Source organism: Ammospiza caudacuta, chromosome 16, assembly GCF_027887145.1.
Source record: "Ammospiza caudacuta isolate bAmmCau1 chromosome 16, bAmmCau1.pri, whole genome shotgun sequence".
NCBI classification, from domain to species: Eukaryota; Metazoa; Chordata; class Aves; order Passeriformes; family Passerellidae; genus Ammospiza; species Ammospiza caudacuta.
This window is the reverse complement of record NC_080608.1, coordinates 1,181,603-1,198,290: the sequence shown is the minus strand read 5'-3', so window position 1 is coordinate 1,198,290 and position 16,688 is coordinate 1,181,603. Positions and strand designations below refer to the sequence as shown.

Here is a 16,688-nt window from a genome sequence, read left to right as displayed (position 1 = left end):
AGAGCTGACAGCAAGGCAAGCTGCCCAAGTCCTGTGCTAATGACACCCAGAGGGCTAGAGCACAGAGCACACACCTGTCACAATCAAGTCTGTGGATTCCTGTGCCAGTGACACATTTTCTTTCTAAAATAAAGAAATTTTTCAGCTGTCAGCCCACTGGGCACTTTTTAATGCATTTCAGTAGTTTAGATATCCATGTAGTTTTTATTAGAGTTATGTTAACTTTGAGGCAGAGCTGAGTAGCACAGAACAGAAAAGCAGAGATGTTGGCTGTACCTACAGTGGGAGAGGAATCTCACCAGCTGCCAGTGCAAAGGCAATGCCAGGATAAACTGGTAGCAGTGTCAAAAAATACACAGCTTCATCCTTTTTACTTGGAGCAAACTGCAACAGGTCAGCATGCACCCACACAAGACCATGGAGTTAGACCCTAAAGACTGCTTCCATTGTATTTTCTGATATTTCTTACTAACTTCTTCATTGATTGCACTATTAATTTTAACATCATTCTGTTCGATGCTTTGCTCTGCCCTCTTGCCCTGCCTAAGCCTGGAATCAATGCTCAACTAAACTCAAATATGCTTTGAAATTTCTTTGTTTAATTAATAAAATACACACCAAGAATGCCTGACAGCCACAGATCTGGGTACAAAGATCTGGGTCTTGCCATCTGTGAGTTATATTACAAACTCAGCTGCAACTGATGTGCTGAATTTGCTGCATTCCAGGCAGTTGATCCCAGAACCAAGACCTTGGAATAATCTGCTTTCACAAAGCTACTCAGAATCAATAATGAATTTAGGCCTTCCCCTCCCAGCCCCGCCATTCAGCACCAGCAGCAAGAAACAAGCTTACTACAAGCAATAAAACCTAAATGCAAATAGGCATCCATGCTATTTCAATCCAGGAGGGATCCGCAATGCAAGTTTAAAAAGGGAAACTATTTTCTGTTGGAATTGTGAGAAGTGAGCAAAAGCCATAATGGAAAACAGCTCTCCCCAGGCAAAGTGGGAGAGGAGGGGGAAAAGCCAGAGAATGAGATGCTACAATTAAGGGATGAAGAGCTGGGATTTCAAAGAATGTAGCTTATAAACCAAGAGGCTGGGTCAGGAAGTGGCCAATGACATTTGGTGGATGCAGGTAATGAAAGCCCATCTCTCTTACCACCCACAGAAACAGGCTCCTGCCACTGGCCACAGCTTCTCTTGCCATTTCCAAGAGCAGTCCAGAAGGTCAGAAGTGCCTGAGCTGCAGACTGCCAACACTGGGGGGATACTTGGGGTAAGATAAATTAAACAGCTCCTTTGCTTCTGTCCTTCTGCTTGCAGGACCCACTACTGACCACTGTCTGACACAATGCTGGCCTTAACGTGCAAGATTTAGTCTGACCAAGCTGCTCTTGAAAATGGCAAGAAGTTGTACTAGATGAAAAAGGAAATCATACACACACCAATCTAAGAAAAAGGGGATTCAAACTTCTGTAACAAACTACTGAAAAAGCAAATCTTGCCCTTTTTTTAAGGGCATAATCACAGGATTCATCACCTTGCCAGCAGATGCAGTGGGGGTCAAGAGATCCTACAATTCAGTTTATTGCTAAAACCCGTTATTCAGCTAAAAACTTCTGCCACACTCCATAACACAGCTGCCAATGCTTCCAGACCTTCAAGGACAGGCACAGAGAAACAGTTAAACTCTGAGTCCAAAACACTAAACTTTGAGTTATAAACTGCCTAGAAAAGTCTTGCAATTGCCAGAGATCAGAAAGAAAGCCCAGAAGCCAGAGGAAGTCACCAAAGAGAAGGCATTTGAAGTTAAAAAGGAAATCTGTCTCAAGACAGTCCTGTGCTTCAGCCTTTCCAGTCTATTCCTCATCCAATCTGCTCTGAATTTTTACACTTGGCCAATAAATACCTCTTACTCTAGCACTTGGATAGGATTTACGATGCACTGCAAGTGCTGTGCAATTAACAGATTTAATGCCCAATTCACTTCCTCCTTCAAAGGGAGACTGAAGGAAAGCATCCCAGGAGCTGTGGGTATATCATACATATACATTAAATGACATTTCCTCTGCCACTACTCTAAGTCAGCACATCCCTACTCTTCCTGCAGATGTATCAAACCATTTTCACTGTTTAGATTCCCAACTATTAGTCATTCTTCAGCTTAATCACAGAGGGGTTTACAGTATGGATTTTTACACACCATCCCACATTTTCACCATAATTTATCAATTGCTTTTTCCACTCCATTTCACTGAATTTCTAATCTCATTTCCCCAACTACACTGTCTACAATCATAACATAACAGTGACTTTAAAAAATGCAGTATGCTCCACTAATTTCACAATGTGCCAAAGGAGATAACAGAGGGAATACATTCTTCCCATCTCAGCGTGATTACTTTAACTTGCCTATCAGAGACAAAAGCACATGGCTGAGGAGGACAGGCATTGCTGTGAGAGGAAGTCAAAGCTCTGCACTCTCACATGGCTATCTGACCAACTTTCAATGAGACAAATGCCACCAACTCCTCCATGCAAGACCGAGCATTTACCTCCTGCACATGTTTAATTACCCTTTGGTGGCTGCTCCATTTGGAATCCTGCTGACAGGGCTCCATCCAATCCAGCAGCACATTTGAGGGATTATTGCTGATACTTCACAGACTCATAAAATACCCTGCTCAAAGGAGTTTTGAGTGGCACAACTTCATGCTTTGCTTCCCAGCTGCAGTCTGAAGTTCTACAAAATGTCAATGCTGAGCACAAGCTACTTTCACAAGCAATTAAGACAGACTACATGAATACCTAGCTCAGCCCGCAGGCTACATCAGACTTGCCTTTCAGTTTTGTTCAATTACTTTGCCCTTCTCTTTGGCAAACAGAAATCCTTGTTTTCCTTTCTCTCTACCACGCACTGCATCTGTTCTCCAAATTCCACCACCCCAACCCATGCATGGCAGCCCCTGGACCAGTTTTGCTCTATGTTGAAATCACTTTGGCCAAAAGATTTGAAGGTGAAGTATCTAGTGCAGCAAGGTTCCGAAATAAGAGTTACTGCCTAAAAAAAGTAACTCTGAACTCAGCTGCACCTCAAACAAGTTCAAAAGCATAAATAAGACCTCAAGTCCCCCAATAAAGATTTCTTCAGACAATTTTACTTGCCACAGCACTACAAGCCACTAAGTTTGCTTAAATTGTTGCCATTTCTGCAACTTTATTTCTGAAATCAGCTTTAACAGTATTGAAGTTAAACAATTATATATAGTCTCATCTATAATCTTACGATATCCTGATGTCACCTCTCAACACATCAAGTTCTTCAGCTTAAAACCCACTGGAACAAGAGCAAAGGGGCAGTGGACGGGAAGGAAGTCCAATATTTCACCATAATGCCCTCAAATGCAGAAGCTCATCTGCATGACATGACACTCACTCCAAGTGTGGAAATACTCAGGCTTCAGACACTGTGTGCACATTCAGTGCCTAAACACTGGAAAAGAACTGCTCTGAGCCCAATATTTACACCAAACTGCTCTCAGATTTTCTACTACATATTTAACTTCATACATCACTTCTACTCAAACCGAGTAGCAACAATAATCAACTTGATTCTGACAATTCATGCTTTCAGCTACAAAGATGGGACTGTTAAAGTTTCCAAGAGACAACAGAAGTGAAGTAGGACTTTTTGCATAAGCCCAGTTACCTTATGTAAACCGAGGTTTGAATTTCTCTTGACCATGTCAACAGTCATAAAAGAGAATTAGAAGGAGTGCCATGGGATTAACATTTTATGATGACAACACTTGTTTGGAAGACTGGAGATCAGCTTTGAGGTAAGTATCACTGGTGATTTAAGAAGGTTTCATCACACCTCAGGACAAACCTTTCAGGACCACTTGCTATTGCTCAAATTCTGTTTGGGACAAAACGGAATTCACAGAATCACCAGGTTCAAAGAGACCCTCAAGATCATCAAGTCCAACCCAACATCTCAACTAAACCCTGGCACCCAGTGCCACATCCAGGCTTTTTTTAAACACATCCAGGGATGGTGACTCTACCACCTCCCTGGGCAGCCATTCCAGAACTTCACCACTCTTTCTGTGAAAAACTTTTTCCTGATATCAAACCTGAATTTCCCTTGACTCAGTTTAAGATGGTGTCCTCTGGTTGTGTCAGTGCTGCCTGGAGAAAGAGATCAACCCCACCTGAGCACAGGCACCTTTCAGGAGCTGTGCAGAGTGATGAGGGCACCCCTAAGTCTTGTTTCCTCCAGCCTAAACACCCCCACCTCCCCAAGTTGTTCCTCACATGGTTTGTGCTCCCAGCCCCTTTCCAGCCTTGTTGCCTCCTCTGGATGCACTCGAGCATCTCAACATCCTTCCCAAACTGAGGGGCCAGAACTGGACACAGCATTCAGGGCATGCCCTCACTAGTGCCAAGTACAGGAGAACAAACCAGCTTTGAGGGACATGGCTTCAATTCCATGTTTTAGCTGACCCCATGGAGTCACACCCCGAAGGGAGCCCACAGAGCGGGGTACTCACGTTGCCCACGCACTCAGAGTTTCAATTCTATGTTTTAGCTGACCCCATGCAGTCACACCCCGAAGGGAGCCCACAGAGCAGGGTACTGACATTGCCCATGCACTCAGAGTTTCAATTCCATGTTTTAGCTGACCCCATGCAGTTCCAGCCCCAAAGGGAGCCCGCAGAGCGGGGTACTCACGTTGCCCATGTACTCGGAGAGCAGGTCCTGCAGGGCCTGGCGCACGGCGTTGCACTCGGCCACGATGCGCTCGCGGCGGTCGTCGCGCGTGCAGGACGAGTCGGCCATCAGGGCTGCCCCGCTGATGATGCTCTCCAGCCGCTCCTCCAGGGACGGCCGGAACCGCTCCTCGCTGAACGTCGAGGGGTCCACGATGATTTGTTTCTAGAAAGAGAAACAGTTCTGCAAATCAGTCACCAGCCCAAGTGATGCCTTATGATTCAGCTTTTACACTTTTCAAATCCTGTAGTGCTTTAGTGTATAACTCTTAAACTCCTTATACAGTGTCAGCTACTTTCTTCACATTTTGGTCAGACAATTCCTCTCTGGGCCTGAAACTTAAAGACATTTCACTGTCTCAGGCCATAAGAGATGTAAATAACAGTGAACTGGGGCAGGGGAGGGCCAAACTTGGAGTAAATTACTTCACTACCTGAAACTGTAACTGGAGGATTAACGCCCGATATATAAATGGACCAAACATATAATTTCCAGAAAAATTCACGACCATCATCCTTCTTGGGTGCAGCCCTCTCTGAGGCTTTTGACTGCCCAAGGTGTATCTATTGAAGGCCTTCAACAAATACCCACTTTTATTCTCTTAATCTTGTCTAACCTATGTTCTAGGCAGCCACTCTAAGGCATCAAAGCAGTGTATTACTGTTAAGTCATGCAAACAACCAACACTTAGAGCAACCCCCTGATCAGGCATTAAGAGGCAAACAACACTATTTTGGCACTGAGGAGGATTTTCATGAGTAGTTGTGTAAAATTACTAAGAGGTTTCCCAGCAGATTATATTGCTACTCATTTCTTGTGCTGCTTTGACAGCTAAACAAAACTTGGCCATAGGAAGCCTTGTTACATGAATGGCAAAAATCAAATGTGCCAGCAAAAATAAGGTTCAAAGTACAGAACTCTTCCTAATGACATGTCAATTTGGACAGGCCTTCACTAGTTAACTTGTCACATACAATTATCCCATCATGAACAAGAAAACAAACATCCAAAATTAACTCTATATATTGTGTTCTGTTGCCCTACTTTGCAGTCTTTCTTCTCTTCAGTGTTAAGCAGGTAAATAGAACTGTGTTCTCAAAAATTCTCCAAGTGAAATATCAACATAAAGGTTTCAAACCACACAGAAATCAATTTCTTCACGGCAGAAAATTACCACAAGTTTCTCTTGCCAGAGTGTTAGCAAGCACAGCTCATACCAAGAGACTCAGGGCTGAAACAGCAGCATTGATGCATCTGCTCTCAAGGGGCCAACACCACCACCCATGGAAGCTCCCCAGGAAGAAACTGCACAGTATTTATCACCTTTGAGTCCTTTCAGGTGATTTGTTTAAACAGGTCTGTAATTTAATAAAGAAAAATAATTTGGCCATTTCAGGGTCTGGTTGGTTGTTTAGGGTTAGGCTCAGTTATTTCAGGGGCAGAAGACCCAAAGCTTTTTGAAATGGGAAATTTTTCAGCCAGTTTGTGTTCAAACTAACCCCAGCAGCCACGTCACAACCACCTTCTTCTGCCAGCCAGCACATTTCATATCCCTACAGAGTAACCACGCAGCCATCACAGCAGGATGAGAACATGGCATGTGCTCTCCAACACATTCCCTCCTCCTCCTTCCTGAAACTTTTAGCCATTGGCTAATACAATGCAGTGTGCTACCACTCCAGAACTGCACCACCAAAAAGAGATAACGATCGGTTTGTTATCGTCTGGTAGCCATTTCATATTTTACCATCACTGGAGTATCTGAGGGCACGTGTGCTCAAAGCCTCTATTACAGGAGTGTAATAACACTCAAGCAGTAGCAGGAAATGAAGTGCAAGGATAACATCTGCCAAGAACCTCAACACATTTGTTTTGTCAGCCTCCTTTGGCAGGGATGAGACAAAGCTATCGTGAAGCTGGCCGGCTGATCAGGCACTGCTGCTATTAGAGAGCCTCACAAAGTGGAATTAAAAGCTCAAAAAGCTTCATGTGAACTGCAACACTCAAAAAGTAGTCTGCAGTTGTATATTGGAGAGTTTGTGTAGTAAAACAGTGTTATTTATCAGCCAGCCTATTAGCTGGCTTGAGCTGTACAAGCATTCCACCAACTTGCACTGAATTGTTTCCTCACTGCCAGCCCCTGAGACGGTGCCGCTGCTTCAGGGCTGCCTTCCCCTCCCACAGGCACCTGTGAGAATCTGTAGCCCATAGGGGCTAACCTGAGGCACACTTTGAAGGCTTCCTGAGCATCTGATGGAATTTCAGGAAGGCAAACTCAAAACAAAATCAGACACAAAGATCAAGACTGCCATGACATCCTCTTGTTGCTCAAGAGATCCCAGGGAAAGGCTTCCCATCAGACACAGGGAGAACTCAATCATAACTTTATCCTGGCAAAATACACGTGGCAGAAAGGGAGGAACGAGAGTGGTAAGAGCAAAAAGGAGAAAGTGAGGAAAATTTGGCAAAACCACAACTATTAAATGCCTTTTCAGTGATAGCTTTGCAATATTAAATATAGTTCTAGAGTAAGTTAGTGCTACAGTGTTTAAAATTCAGAGGCTGAATCAGGTAGACACCGAATTCTGGCTTCAAAAGGAAAGCGATCTCAGTAAAAATGCATGGCTGTCCTCAGCAACGTGCTGAATGCAAGATAAAGAACATGACAGATCAGTACAACCTATCAGTATGAAATGACTTCATTTCCAACCAAAGATCATATTAAAACTTCCCACTTCATGTTCCTCTCAAGAGGTAGTTTCAGCAATCCCAAATACATGATTCACTTTTAATAAATCACTTCTGTCACCTCCAAGAATACATTACATAAATATATTATGAAATAATCAATTTCAAACAAACCATCTAATGTAGCAGTAGGCTGCTATTTCAGAGCTAGTTTAACTTGACAGCCTTCCATCACCAAGAACCACATATGTAACTTTCTATATTCCATCAACCCTAGTTTGGAAAATGGCTTTTTTAAAAAAAGCCTACTTTGCCTACAACTTCAATAGAAAATGATCTTCCAGGCAGTATCAATAAAAGCACGCAGGTGAAGGAACAGGAGGGGTTTTGCCCAGCCACTCACATCGAAGTTGTTGAGGGCGTAGGCCAGCTCTCCACCCCCGCCCTGCTGCTGGGCAGCGTCGTCCGAGGCCGTGGCCTGGGCGGCGTTGGAGATGCCGCTGACCGCCTGCTGCAGCTGCTTGTAGATCAGGTCCCTGTTGGCCTTGTAGGCAGCCACGTCGGGGTGCTGCAGGCAGGCCTGGGACGCCGTGTACAGGATGGGCACGTTCTTCTGCAGGATTCCTCTGGCTGCCGCCATCTGATCGCGGTGACCCACATCTTTCAGCTCCTGTTAGGAAAATTAAAGGGGGAAAAAAAACATTTGAGATTATTGCCCATGTTCAACATCCATGCACTGTCTCCCCGCATCTTCAAAAGACAGGCAGGTTCTTTGCCTCAAATCTGCTCAAATCCGTCTGCTGAGTATTCCCATCCTTAAGGGCTCAACTAATTGCAAAACACGACAGCTTCATAAAGCCAAAAAAACAACACCACCGCAGGGCGACTCACAACACCACAATTCAAAACCTGACGTTGGATTTTTGTTCCTCTGCAGCATTGGACCGGCATTTTAGAAGCTGTCCTGTCTTGCACTCGCAGATAAGAAGCAAGATCATCTTTAATTTAAACTCCCAGGCTCACAACTAGAATGTTTTCTTTAATCACACCTAGGAGATGGCATTTACGCTCCTCAAGAGACTCAGGTACTTAATTTCAGAAGAACAAATATATCATCTCATTCAACTTCTTGTTCACCTCCAATGAGACAAAATTAATCCAATGACTGTAATTACCACTAATTCAAGATTAGTGAGCAAGTCCATAAGTCTTTTCCCAAACACTCTATGCTGTAATTCTCTAAAGCACCATCACCTCTGTTTTGGAACAGAGCACCATGATCAGATAAAGCCTCTGAGTCCAGCACAAGCAGTAAGTTTATAAAAGGAGGAACAACCACAGTTATTAGCAGCAGCACCATTTCAAAATTACCTCTTAAATCTAACAAAGAGGCAGTGAAAATGAAGACAAGCACTGCCTTACTGAGAAAAGGGAAAAAAATTCTGTCAGACTCTCTAAAATGAATGGGCAATAGGTGACCTCTGTAAGGTACACGCTGAGCTGGGAGGGCACTCCAAGCAGGCACAGAGATTTACAGATTTTGTACAACCACTTCCCATAGTATGGAACAATCCATCACAAAGCAGTTTTACAGCATTTATTGCATTGCCATCACAACCCTACTCCCATTTACTACAATCAGATTTGAGATACATAACCAACTGACAATCCCTTTTTGACTGTATCCAGCTTATTTTCTAAGACAAATCTGTGCAAAAAAAATCAAGCAGTGTCAGAGGTGCATAAGCAGTTTTGGTTTGTACATATCTACAGAACAAAGAGGCAAAAAATGCTCTAAAAGAATTATGCTATTTCTGATAATTTAAACTGCCCACACCTCTGCTTTCCTCTGAAAACTTAACTACTCAAGAATGAGTCACACCAGTGCTGTTGAACAAAACAAATTTCACACGCAATTTAAGGCTAAGCACAAGCTATCCAAACACAGAACATACCCACAACAAACAGGAGTTTCAACCCCTCCTCCAATGGACATTTCAGTGCAAGACCAGTGAGCAGCACCACTCACTTCCTCAGGAAGTTGTAGCTGTGCCCAGCCATGGATTTTGCCCTCTGTGCACATGGACATGTTCAGTCCATCTGCATGAACCACAACAGCAACAGGGTCTAGTGGGCAGTGCCCCAGGACTGGGACACATCTCAGCTCCTGTCCTCAAGTGCAGCTTTTGGGCAGCAGCATGCCATTAAAGCACTAAAACACTGACATTTACAAGTGCTACTATGAACAAATTCCATCAGAAGCAGCACCCTACAGCCAAGCACACTTTCCTTGCTTACCAGGCAAGCTCACAGTTCCTTAGCGTGGCAGAGCACAATATAAAGTACTCAGCAATAAAGTAAAAAAAATAAAGTGAAAAGTATTAACAGAACAAGCACTTTTCAAGAGCATCAAGGTATTTTGAAAAAGAAAAACAAGAATTAATATACAGAAGAAAATGGCCACACTATACCTGTTGTCTTTTGGCTGCCATGATGTTAAGCTTGTCCACTTCTGGTTTGAGGGCTTTGTACTGGATACCCAAATCCTGCTCTGTGCCAGCATTTCTTAGTTTCAAGATCCCATCTTCCACCTAAAAGAATATATATTCACGTATTTTTCTAAGCAATACAGTCCACAGGTCAGGAGGTAGTTCAGAATGTATTCATGGCAGTCAGAGAAAGCTATCTTCCCCTGCCCCCTGTTATTTTTTCAAGAGAGACACTTTAAAGGCTAATAGGATACAGTGCTTAACTACTATTTCATAGTCAGCAGCTATCAGAGACAGTCAGGAACACACATCTGAAAGAACATGAAGGAGTCAAGGGCTCTGGCAGGGCCATAGCAGTGGCCAAAGGGCACAAGGAGAGTCCTCAAAGCTTGTTTGCAAAGGAAGACCCAGTACCCAATGTCATTTCACTTCAAATTCTGCACAAACCACTCGCCCACCCTGTTGCCCATGGGAAGGAAAGGCTTCCTCAAACAGTAGTCCACTTTCATTTTTATTTAGCCTGCTGAAGCTACTCATCCCTAGCAGCTGCAAAGGAGTACTGGTTATAAGAAAGCCAAATTCTGTAAGATGAAAGGGCTGGCTCTCACCTGCAGCTTCAGACCAGGGCTCAGTTAGTTTTTGTACTAAAAGTTCAGAACAGAGTGCAGCTCAATGTCAAAAGCTACTGACAGCGAGTACAAAAGTGAGTGACACACACCCACTGCACACATTCTGCTGAGAGCAAAAACCCCCAGAGCCCCCCACTGCAGAAAGAAGCTGCTGCCAGTGCAGGCCCCACGGGTCACACACAGAGTGGGCACCTGGCAGAGCAGGTGTAACCCACACTTACAACTTTGAGCTGCACGAGCAGCTTGTAGACGTCGGCCATGTCAGCCAGGATGAGCAGGCGGGTGACGGCGGAGAGCAGGGCGCGCGCCGCCCGCACCATGTTCCCGCGCTTCACCGACGAGCAGGGGTCATCTGCAAACTCCCCCGAGGCGCTCTTCATCAGGTCACCTGCATGGGGACACAGCAGGGGCTGCCTTCAGCATCACACAGCATCCATCAGCCGCTGGAAAGGTTCCTAAGCCAACCTGAGTCTCTAAAACAAAACCTTTGTGACATACGGCTGACAGTTAATGCTGCGTGTGGCTACCTCTGAGTACAGCTACTGCACGGCATTGGGGCAGAGGGGTTCACACAGGGAGGAAGGGCTGGGAAATCACACTTTGGTCCTTATTTCCATTTGTACAGGTGTTTCAGTGTGCCAGAATTCTCTAGAGAGGTGAATTCAGCACGCCTTTGCAGGGCTGCAGTTATTTCCCAAGCTCCGACGCCTTCAAAGTCTGAGCAAAAGCTTTGATTTGTGTGCGTGTAGGAGTTAAGCAGAAAGCAGCAGAAAGCCCTGTAAACACACAGTGAGCTGCCACAGCTCCTGGGACCGTAAACAACTCGGAGCGATGACCTGGCTGGATATGCCCTGGTTGGAATTCAAAGCCAGGCAGCGCTTCGTAAAATGCTTCAACATTTCATAGCCTGTGGGGCTGCATCTGCTGCAGGAGCAAAGAATTTGGGTTTCAGATGCTAACAATGCCATTGGTTAACTATGAAAAGCAAAGGCCACTTTGCACAGCTAGAGCAATTCCTCCAGAAGGCATTCACAAAGCATGAAAGTAATGCCTGCATATAATCAGAGGAGTAAATTTTGGATTTCTCCCTCACTTTTTGGACCAGCTTCCAGCACCACAGTTCCTACACAACAGTAAGTTTTGGAATCCACATTGTTATCCTTGGATCTCTCTACATCTGAGAAATCCCTGAGAGAACAGCTAAGACTTAGTTTAGAAAATGGTAGGGCCTCAGGGTCAGGGATTTGCAGGCAGCAAGAGATGACCAGAAAGCAGATGCTAGGTGCTGTTTCAGAGGCTTCCCAAAAACCTGTATGAGAAAGTGTCCACGTGGCCAAATGCCAAAATAAAAATAGCCTGTCTCAGATGAGACTAAAAAACCTCCACCAGCGCTTGACAAGTGACAGCTGACAGTGAGTCCCATGGAGCCCCCCACACCAAACAGGGCAAGGGCTGCACCAAAATCTCTGCCTGATGCAGTCCCAGGAAGCTCCACTTATTTAACAGCTTACTTTTAACTGCTCAGAAATGCCAACAGCTGGAGAGCCTGGGGTTAACCATGCCCATACATAGTATCTTCCCAGGAAGTTCTCCCCACCCAGGCACTCTACACCTTCACAGCTAAATTCAGCCCAAGCACAGCTGCCAGCCTGCCCAAGCAACCACACCAAGATACTCAACTTTGTTCAAATGCTCCCCCCTATGTAACACCCTTCTATCATCTTAAATAATACAACCAAAAGTGCCACATAACATTTTAAGATAAAAATATGCTACTTCTGTACTGGGACACAGCAAAAGAGCTTCTGTCCAAATACAGGCCAGCTCTGAGTATCAACCCAAAGGTATCCCCTACCCAGCTCTGGGGAACACAACTCATTACTTTAATACAGGTTAAGAACTCCAGATTTCCAGGTGGGTGAGAGATGATGTACCACCAATGCTGTGAGCTTCAAACAGTCAGGAGATTACAAAACCCCAACACAGCTGACATGAGCCTTTCTTTATTCCTTCTGGAACAGGCTAATAATAAAAGTCATCACCACAAGTATGAAATACAGTGACAACCTCAGGATTTAAGGATATTTATTTACAAAAGCATGAAGCAACACAATAAAAGGGAATGGCTTCAAACAGAGTAGGGTTAGATGAGATATTGGGAGGGAATTCCTCCCTGTGAGGGTGGACAGGCCCTGGCACAGGGTGCCCAGAGCAGCTGTGGCTGCCCCTGGATCCCTGGAATATCTAAGGCCAGGTTGGACACTGGGGCTTGGGGCACCCTGGGATAGTGGAAGGTGTCCCTGCCTATGGCAGGGGGTGGGACTGGGTGGATTTAAGGTCCCTTCCAATCCAGGCCATTCTGTGATATGCCAGAACCAAAACAGAGTACAAATTTTTCCTTCCTTATTTACTTATATATAAAATAACCACATTTTCAATTCCCAAATAATTGTTTTCATTTATTTTCTATTTAAAACAACTTATTGAAGAGGCGACTTCTTCACGTGAATCTCAGAAATTGCTAACAAAGTTAAAAGCCAAAATTATCCTCTACCCAGCTCTTAAATTGCAACCTTTCAAGCCAGTCCTAAAATAAAATGCTATTCCCTTTTATTTTAACATGAGATTTTTAAAGATTTAGTGAGTTTCAAACAGCTTGTCAGGGTGTCAAAAGATAACCAGCTTCCCAAAATTAAAAGCAGATTATATTTAAAGTTGTTGCATATATATACATTTCTGCCAATTAAGGGAAGCTGACTTTCAGGCTTCTTTTATAAAGGGAAAGCACCCTGGGGTAGCTCTTTTAGCTGGATTCAAAGGGCAAGAGAGCACTCTGGCCTGGCCTCAATATGCAGGAACTGCATAGTGTGTGCACATCAGCAATTCCAAGGGGATCCAGCACAATCTTCCCTTTTTCAACACTGAACACAGGTAACACAACCACTCTGGAAGAAAGATTTTAAGAGTTAAAGTAACAAAGTGGAGAAGATTTCAACTGTGAGACTTGGATTATAAAGCTGGTACAAATTCTTGCATGAGTAGTCTGTTTTTCCAATACAACCTTAGATCTTCATTAGATATTAGAAGGGAAAGAAAATAAAACAGAGTTGAGAAAAGAAGAGGCAACAATAGCCATCCTGTGATCATGTCAATAAAGCACCAACAATTCACTTAAATCTAATGGAACAAAGCCTATTTCAGAAATGGTCAGACTCCAATCCATCAAAAGAAAATTCCCATTTTCTAGTCTCTTTCCCCCATGCCCACAGGGTGTGACAACACTTCCAGGCAGCACCATTAACTCTGCTCCCACACCAATTTTTGCCATATCAACACAGGAGTTGATACTCATGGCAACAAAAGCTTCTGATAATTCCTTAATCTTGCCTTCAATCAAATCCATACACTGCCTACAACACGTCTACAGTTTGCCAACAGCCACCTCAGAGCTCCCTCAGGGTATGGCTTTTCAAAGTGGCACACTCCTAAAGCTTTGTTGCAGGAAACCAACTGAACTCATTGTGCCTTTCTAAGAAATTTAGCTAACTGGTCACAACAGAATTCTGAAGTTGAATTTTCCAAGAAGAATTCAGTATTTAACTTCAAGATGTTCCACAACTGGCCTCCTCCTGCTCCTTGGAAATCCTTAAGCCAGACATCCTCCATGATGTACATTGAAGAAACTGTTTTCCCCTTTCATAATTCATCTCACTGTTCAGTTTTGAAGAACCCTTCACTTAGAAGAACCAAGCAGAAGAACACAGAACTGAATCAGTTGGTTCATTCCCCTGCACTTGCAACCTCAGTCATCCAAGCCTTCATTCCTTCTCTTACCTCAAACCCTAAACACAGGCTTAGACTTTTCAATGTTAAGTGTTAATTTTTAGTATGTTATGTAAAGTTGCCATAGAAGACAACAGCAGGAGAGCACAGTGAATTCCCTGGATTCCCATGCTCACATGCAGAGACAAAGAGCTGTAGCCATCAGCATTCCAGGGAACCAGGAACAGCCTTGCCAGTCTGACCCACAAGAAATCTCCTCTTGAGCCCAGTTTGGAAGCTGCCTCAGTGCCAAGTACCTGGGTAAGGGACTGGCTGAAGCTCCCAAAACCCCTCCCAACAGCACCAGAGGAGCTGGGCAGGACCAGTGCTGCACCTTCTGTTACCCAGCAAACCTCTGATGGCAGAAATGCCTTCAACAAACACTACAGCAATGCCGAAATTCAAGATGTTCACATCAAATGCTTTCCAAATACTAAGTCTTTTCAATAACCACAGCAGGATCTATTTTGAAGAACACTTTGATTCCTTATCTCCACTTTTCTGCTCAAAACCCTCATTACTTTATAAGGAATCAAAAGTACAAAGCTTTAAAGGGCCAGGAATCTTACTGTAAGATATTTCTTTAACTTGCTTGCTGTAATTTATTCTTCCATTGTAAAAAACAAGAAGACTTTGAAGATCCACTTACATTGATTTAGTAGGCAGCCATGCTATTATTCATTCAAAATAGCTCTTTTCAGTTCTTTGTTTTTACCCCAAACAAATGGGATTTTATGAACAAGCATGCTCACTAAAATCATGTACTCTCTCAATCTTCTGCTCGCTAGGCTAAAAAATTTTTTTTTAATTTTCTCTGATGAGACAAGTTATCTATTGTCCTAATCATCTTCATAATCCCTGTCTACATTCATTCATCTTTTTTTATTATGGTAACTAAACCACTCCCTACTCTAAATAGAGGCATTATTAATGCTATTTTCCTGTCCTCCACTGAAGATTAATTGTGCTCTATATCCATAATCCCACTGCCAGCTCATCATCATCCTGCTGCTGACCACAACACCCAAATTCTCCTCTCCACTCATGCCCTTTTTGCAAAATGTTTGCTGAGCACACGTACAAGCTTTGCATCCCACTTTCCTTGTTTCTCCAGTTCACAGATTCAACTGGTCTGACACAATATGGGGAGGCTCCTGATGTGCACAGAGTGTACACAACCACATGCCTTGGGAGGTTGTATCTCCCTGCTGTTACTAGCACTGCTGAGAACTGCAATCCTCCTGGGCACTGGCAGCAATAACGCTCCCCTCTGTTCCAGCTCATTTTTACCACTTGCTTCTCCTTTCCTCAAAGGCTGGTTTGACTTTGAATTTCCTCACCAAAAGCTGCTCTGCTAAACCTGACCCCATGATGGGGCACAGCTCTGACCCTGGGCTGTGTTGCAATGGTGTCCCCACAGAGGATGGTGGGCACCACCTGTGTCCAGGAGATTGACCCACCAGCCTGAGGAAACAGGCACAGAATCCACACAAGCTGCAAACAGCAAAAAGGGAGGAAGAAGTGAAGCAACATTTAGATGGGAAGTTATTTCACTCCAGCACCTCTCAGTTATGAGCTTCACCTCCTCTGTCAAAGCCAACAGAGCAAGGAGGTTTTGGCATCAAGCCTATGTGCAGTCTCAGAACCAAGAAGGAGCCAAGAAACATGGGTCATCTGGAAGGTTTTTATCAGTCTCTTCCCCTCAGCCTCTCTCTGCAATATTCAGCTACAATGCAGCTCAGGGAAGTTCTCAGTCCCAAGGGCTGAGCAGAGTTCCCTCTCTCACCAGCACCACTGAGCCATTTGGAGGCACCCACAGATGAGCACAAACTCTCAACTGAGCAGCAGTCGAGCACCAGCAATTAAAGCCTGGAGTCAAAGGGAGCTCTCCTGCTGTTTGTTGTTGTTAAATTAAGCCAACTCAATTAGCCCCTTATATTGCAGCCTTCTTACCTTGATCTTTCTTTGGTCTATCAGCCAGCCTCATCCAGAACTTAGAACCATTTCCAACTAATATTTCACCACTCTGCAACTTCAGCTACAAACAAGTAATTAATGCTAATGAGTTTTCCCCTTTTTGCAGCAGCAGCCGTCACCATTAATACCAGTTGACTGGGTTTCACTGAAGCATAGAAAAGACTCATGACTGGAAGAATGATAAATGATTTATGAGCAACAATATTTACTAGTGCATATTTTAGAGTAAGTCAGCTCCATAGGCTTTTCTTGCAGGTCTGCTCCAAGAAAGTAAAAAAGAAAATTATAAAAATCAACATTAGATG

The 16,688-nt window shown here is 44.0% G+C and overlaps 1 protein-coding gene across 1 annotated transcript in view; it reads right to left on the bottom strand.

Annotated features, from left to right (window-relative positions):
• CTNNA1 (catenin alpha 1) overlaps window positions 1-16,688 on the bottom strand; it is a 116,352-nt gene that overhangs the window by 80,571 nt on the left and 19,093 nt on the right. The window contains exons 4-7 of the mRNA XM_058815646.1: window positions 10,806-10,972; window positions 9,938-10,057; window positions 7,870-8,136; window positions 4,740-4,943 (exon numbers count right to left, since the gene is read on the bottom strand). Of these exons, the coding sequence (XP_058671629.1) occupies window positions 4,740-4,943; window positions 7,870-8,136; window positions 9,938-10,057; window positions 10,806-10,972 (758 nt within the window). The remainder of the gene's footprint in view (window positions 1-4,739; window positions 4,944-7,869; window positions 8,137-9,937; window positions 10,058-10,805; window positions 10,973-16,688) is intronic.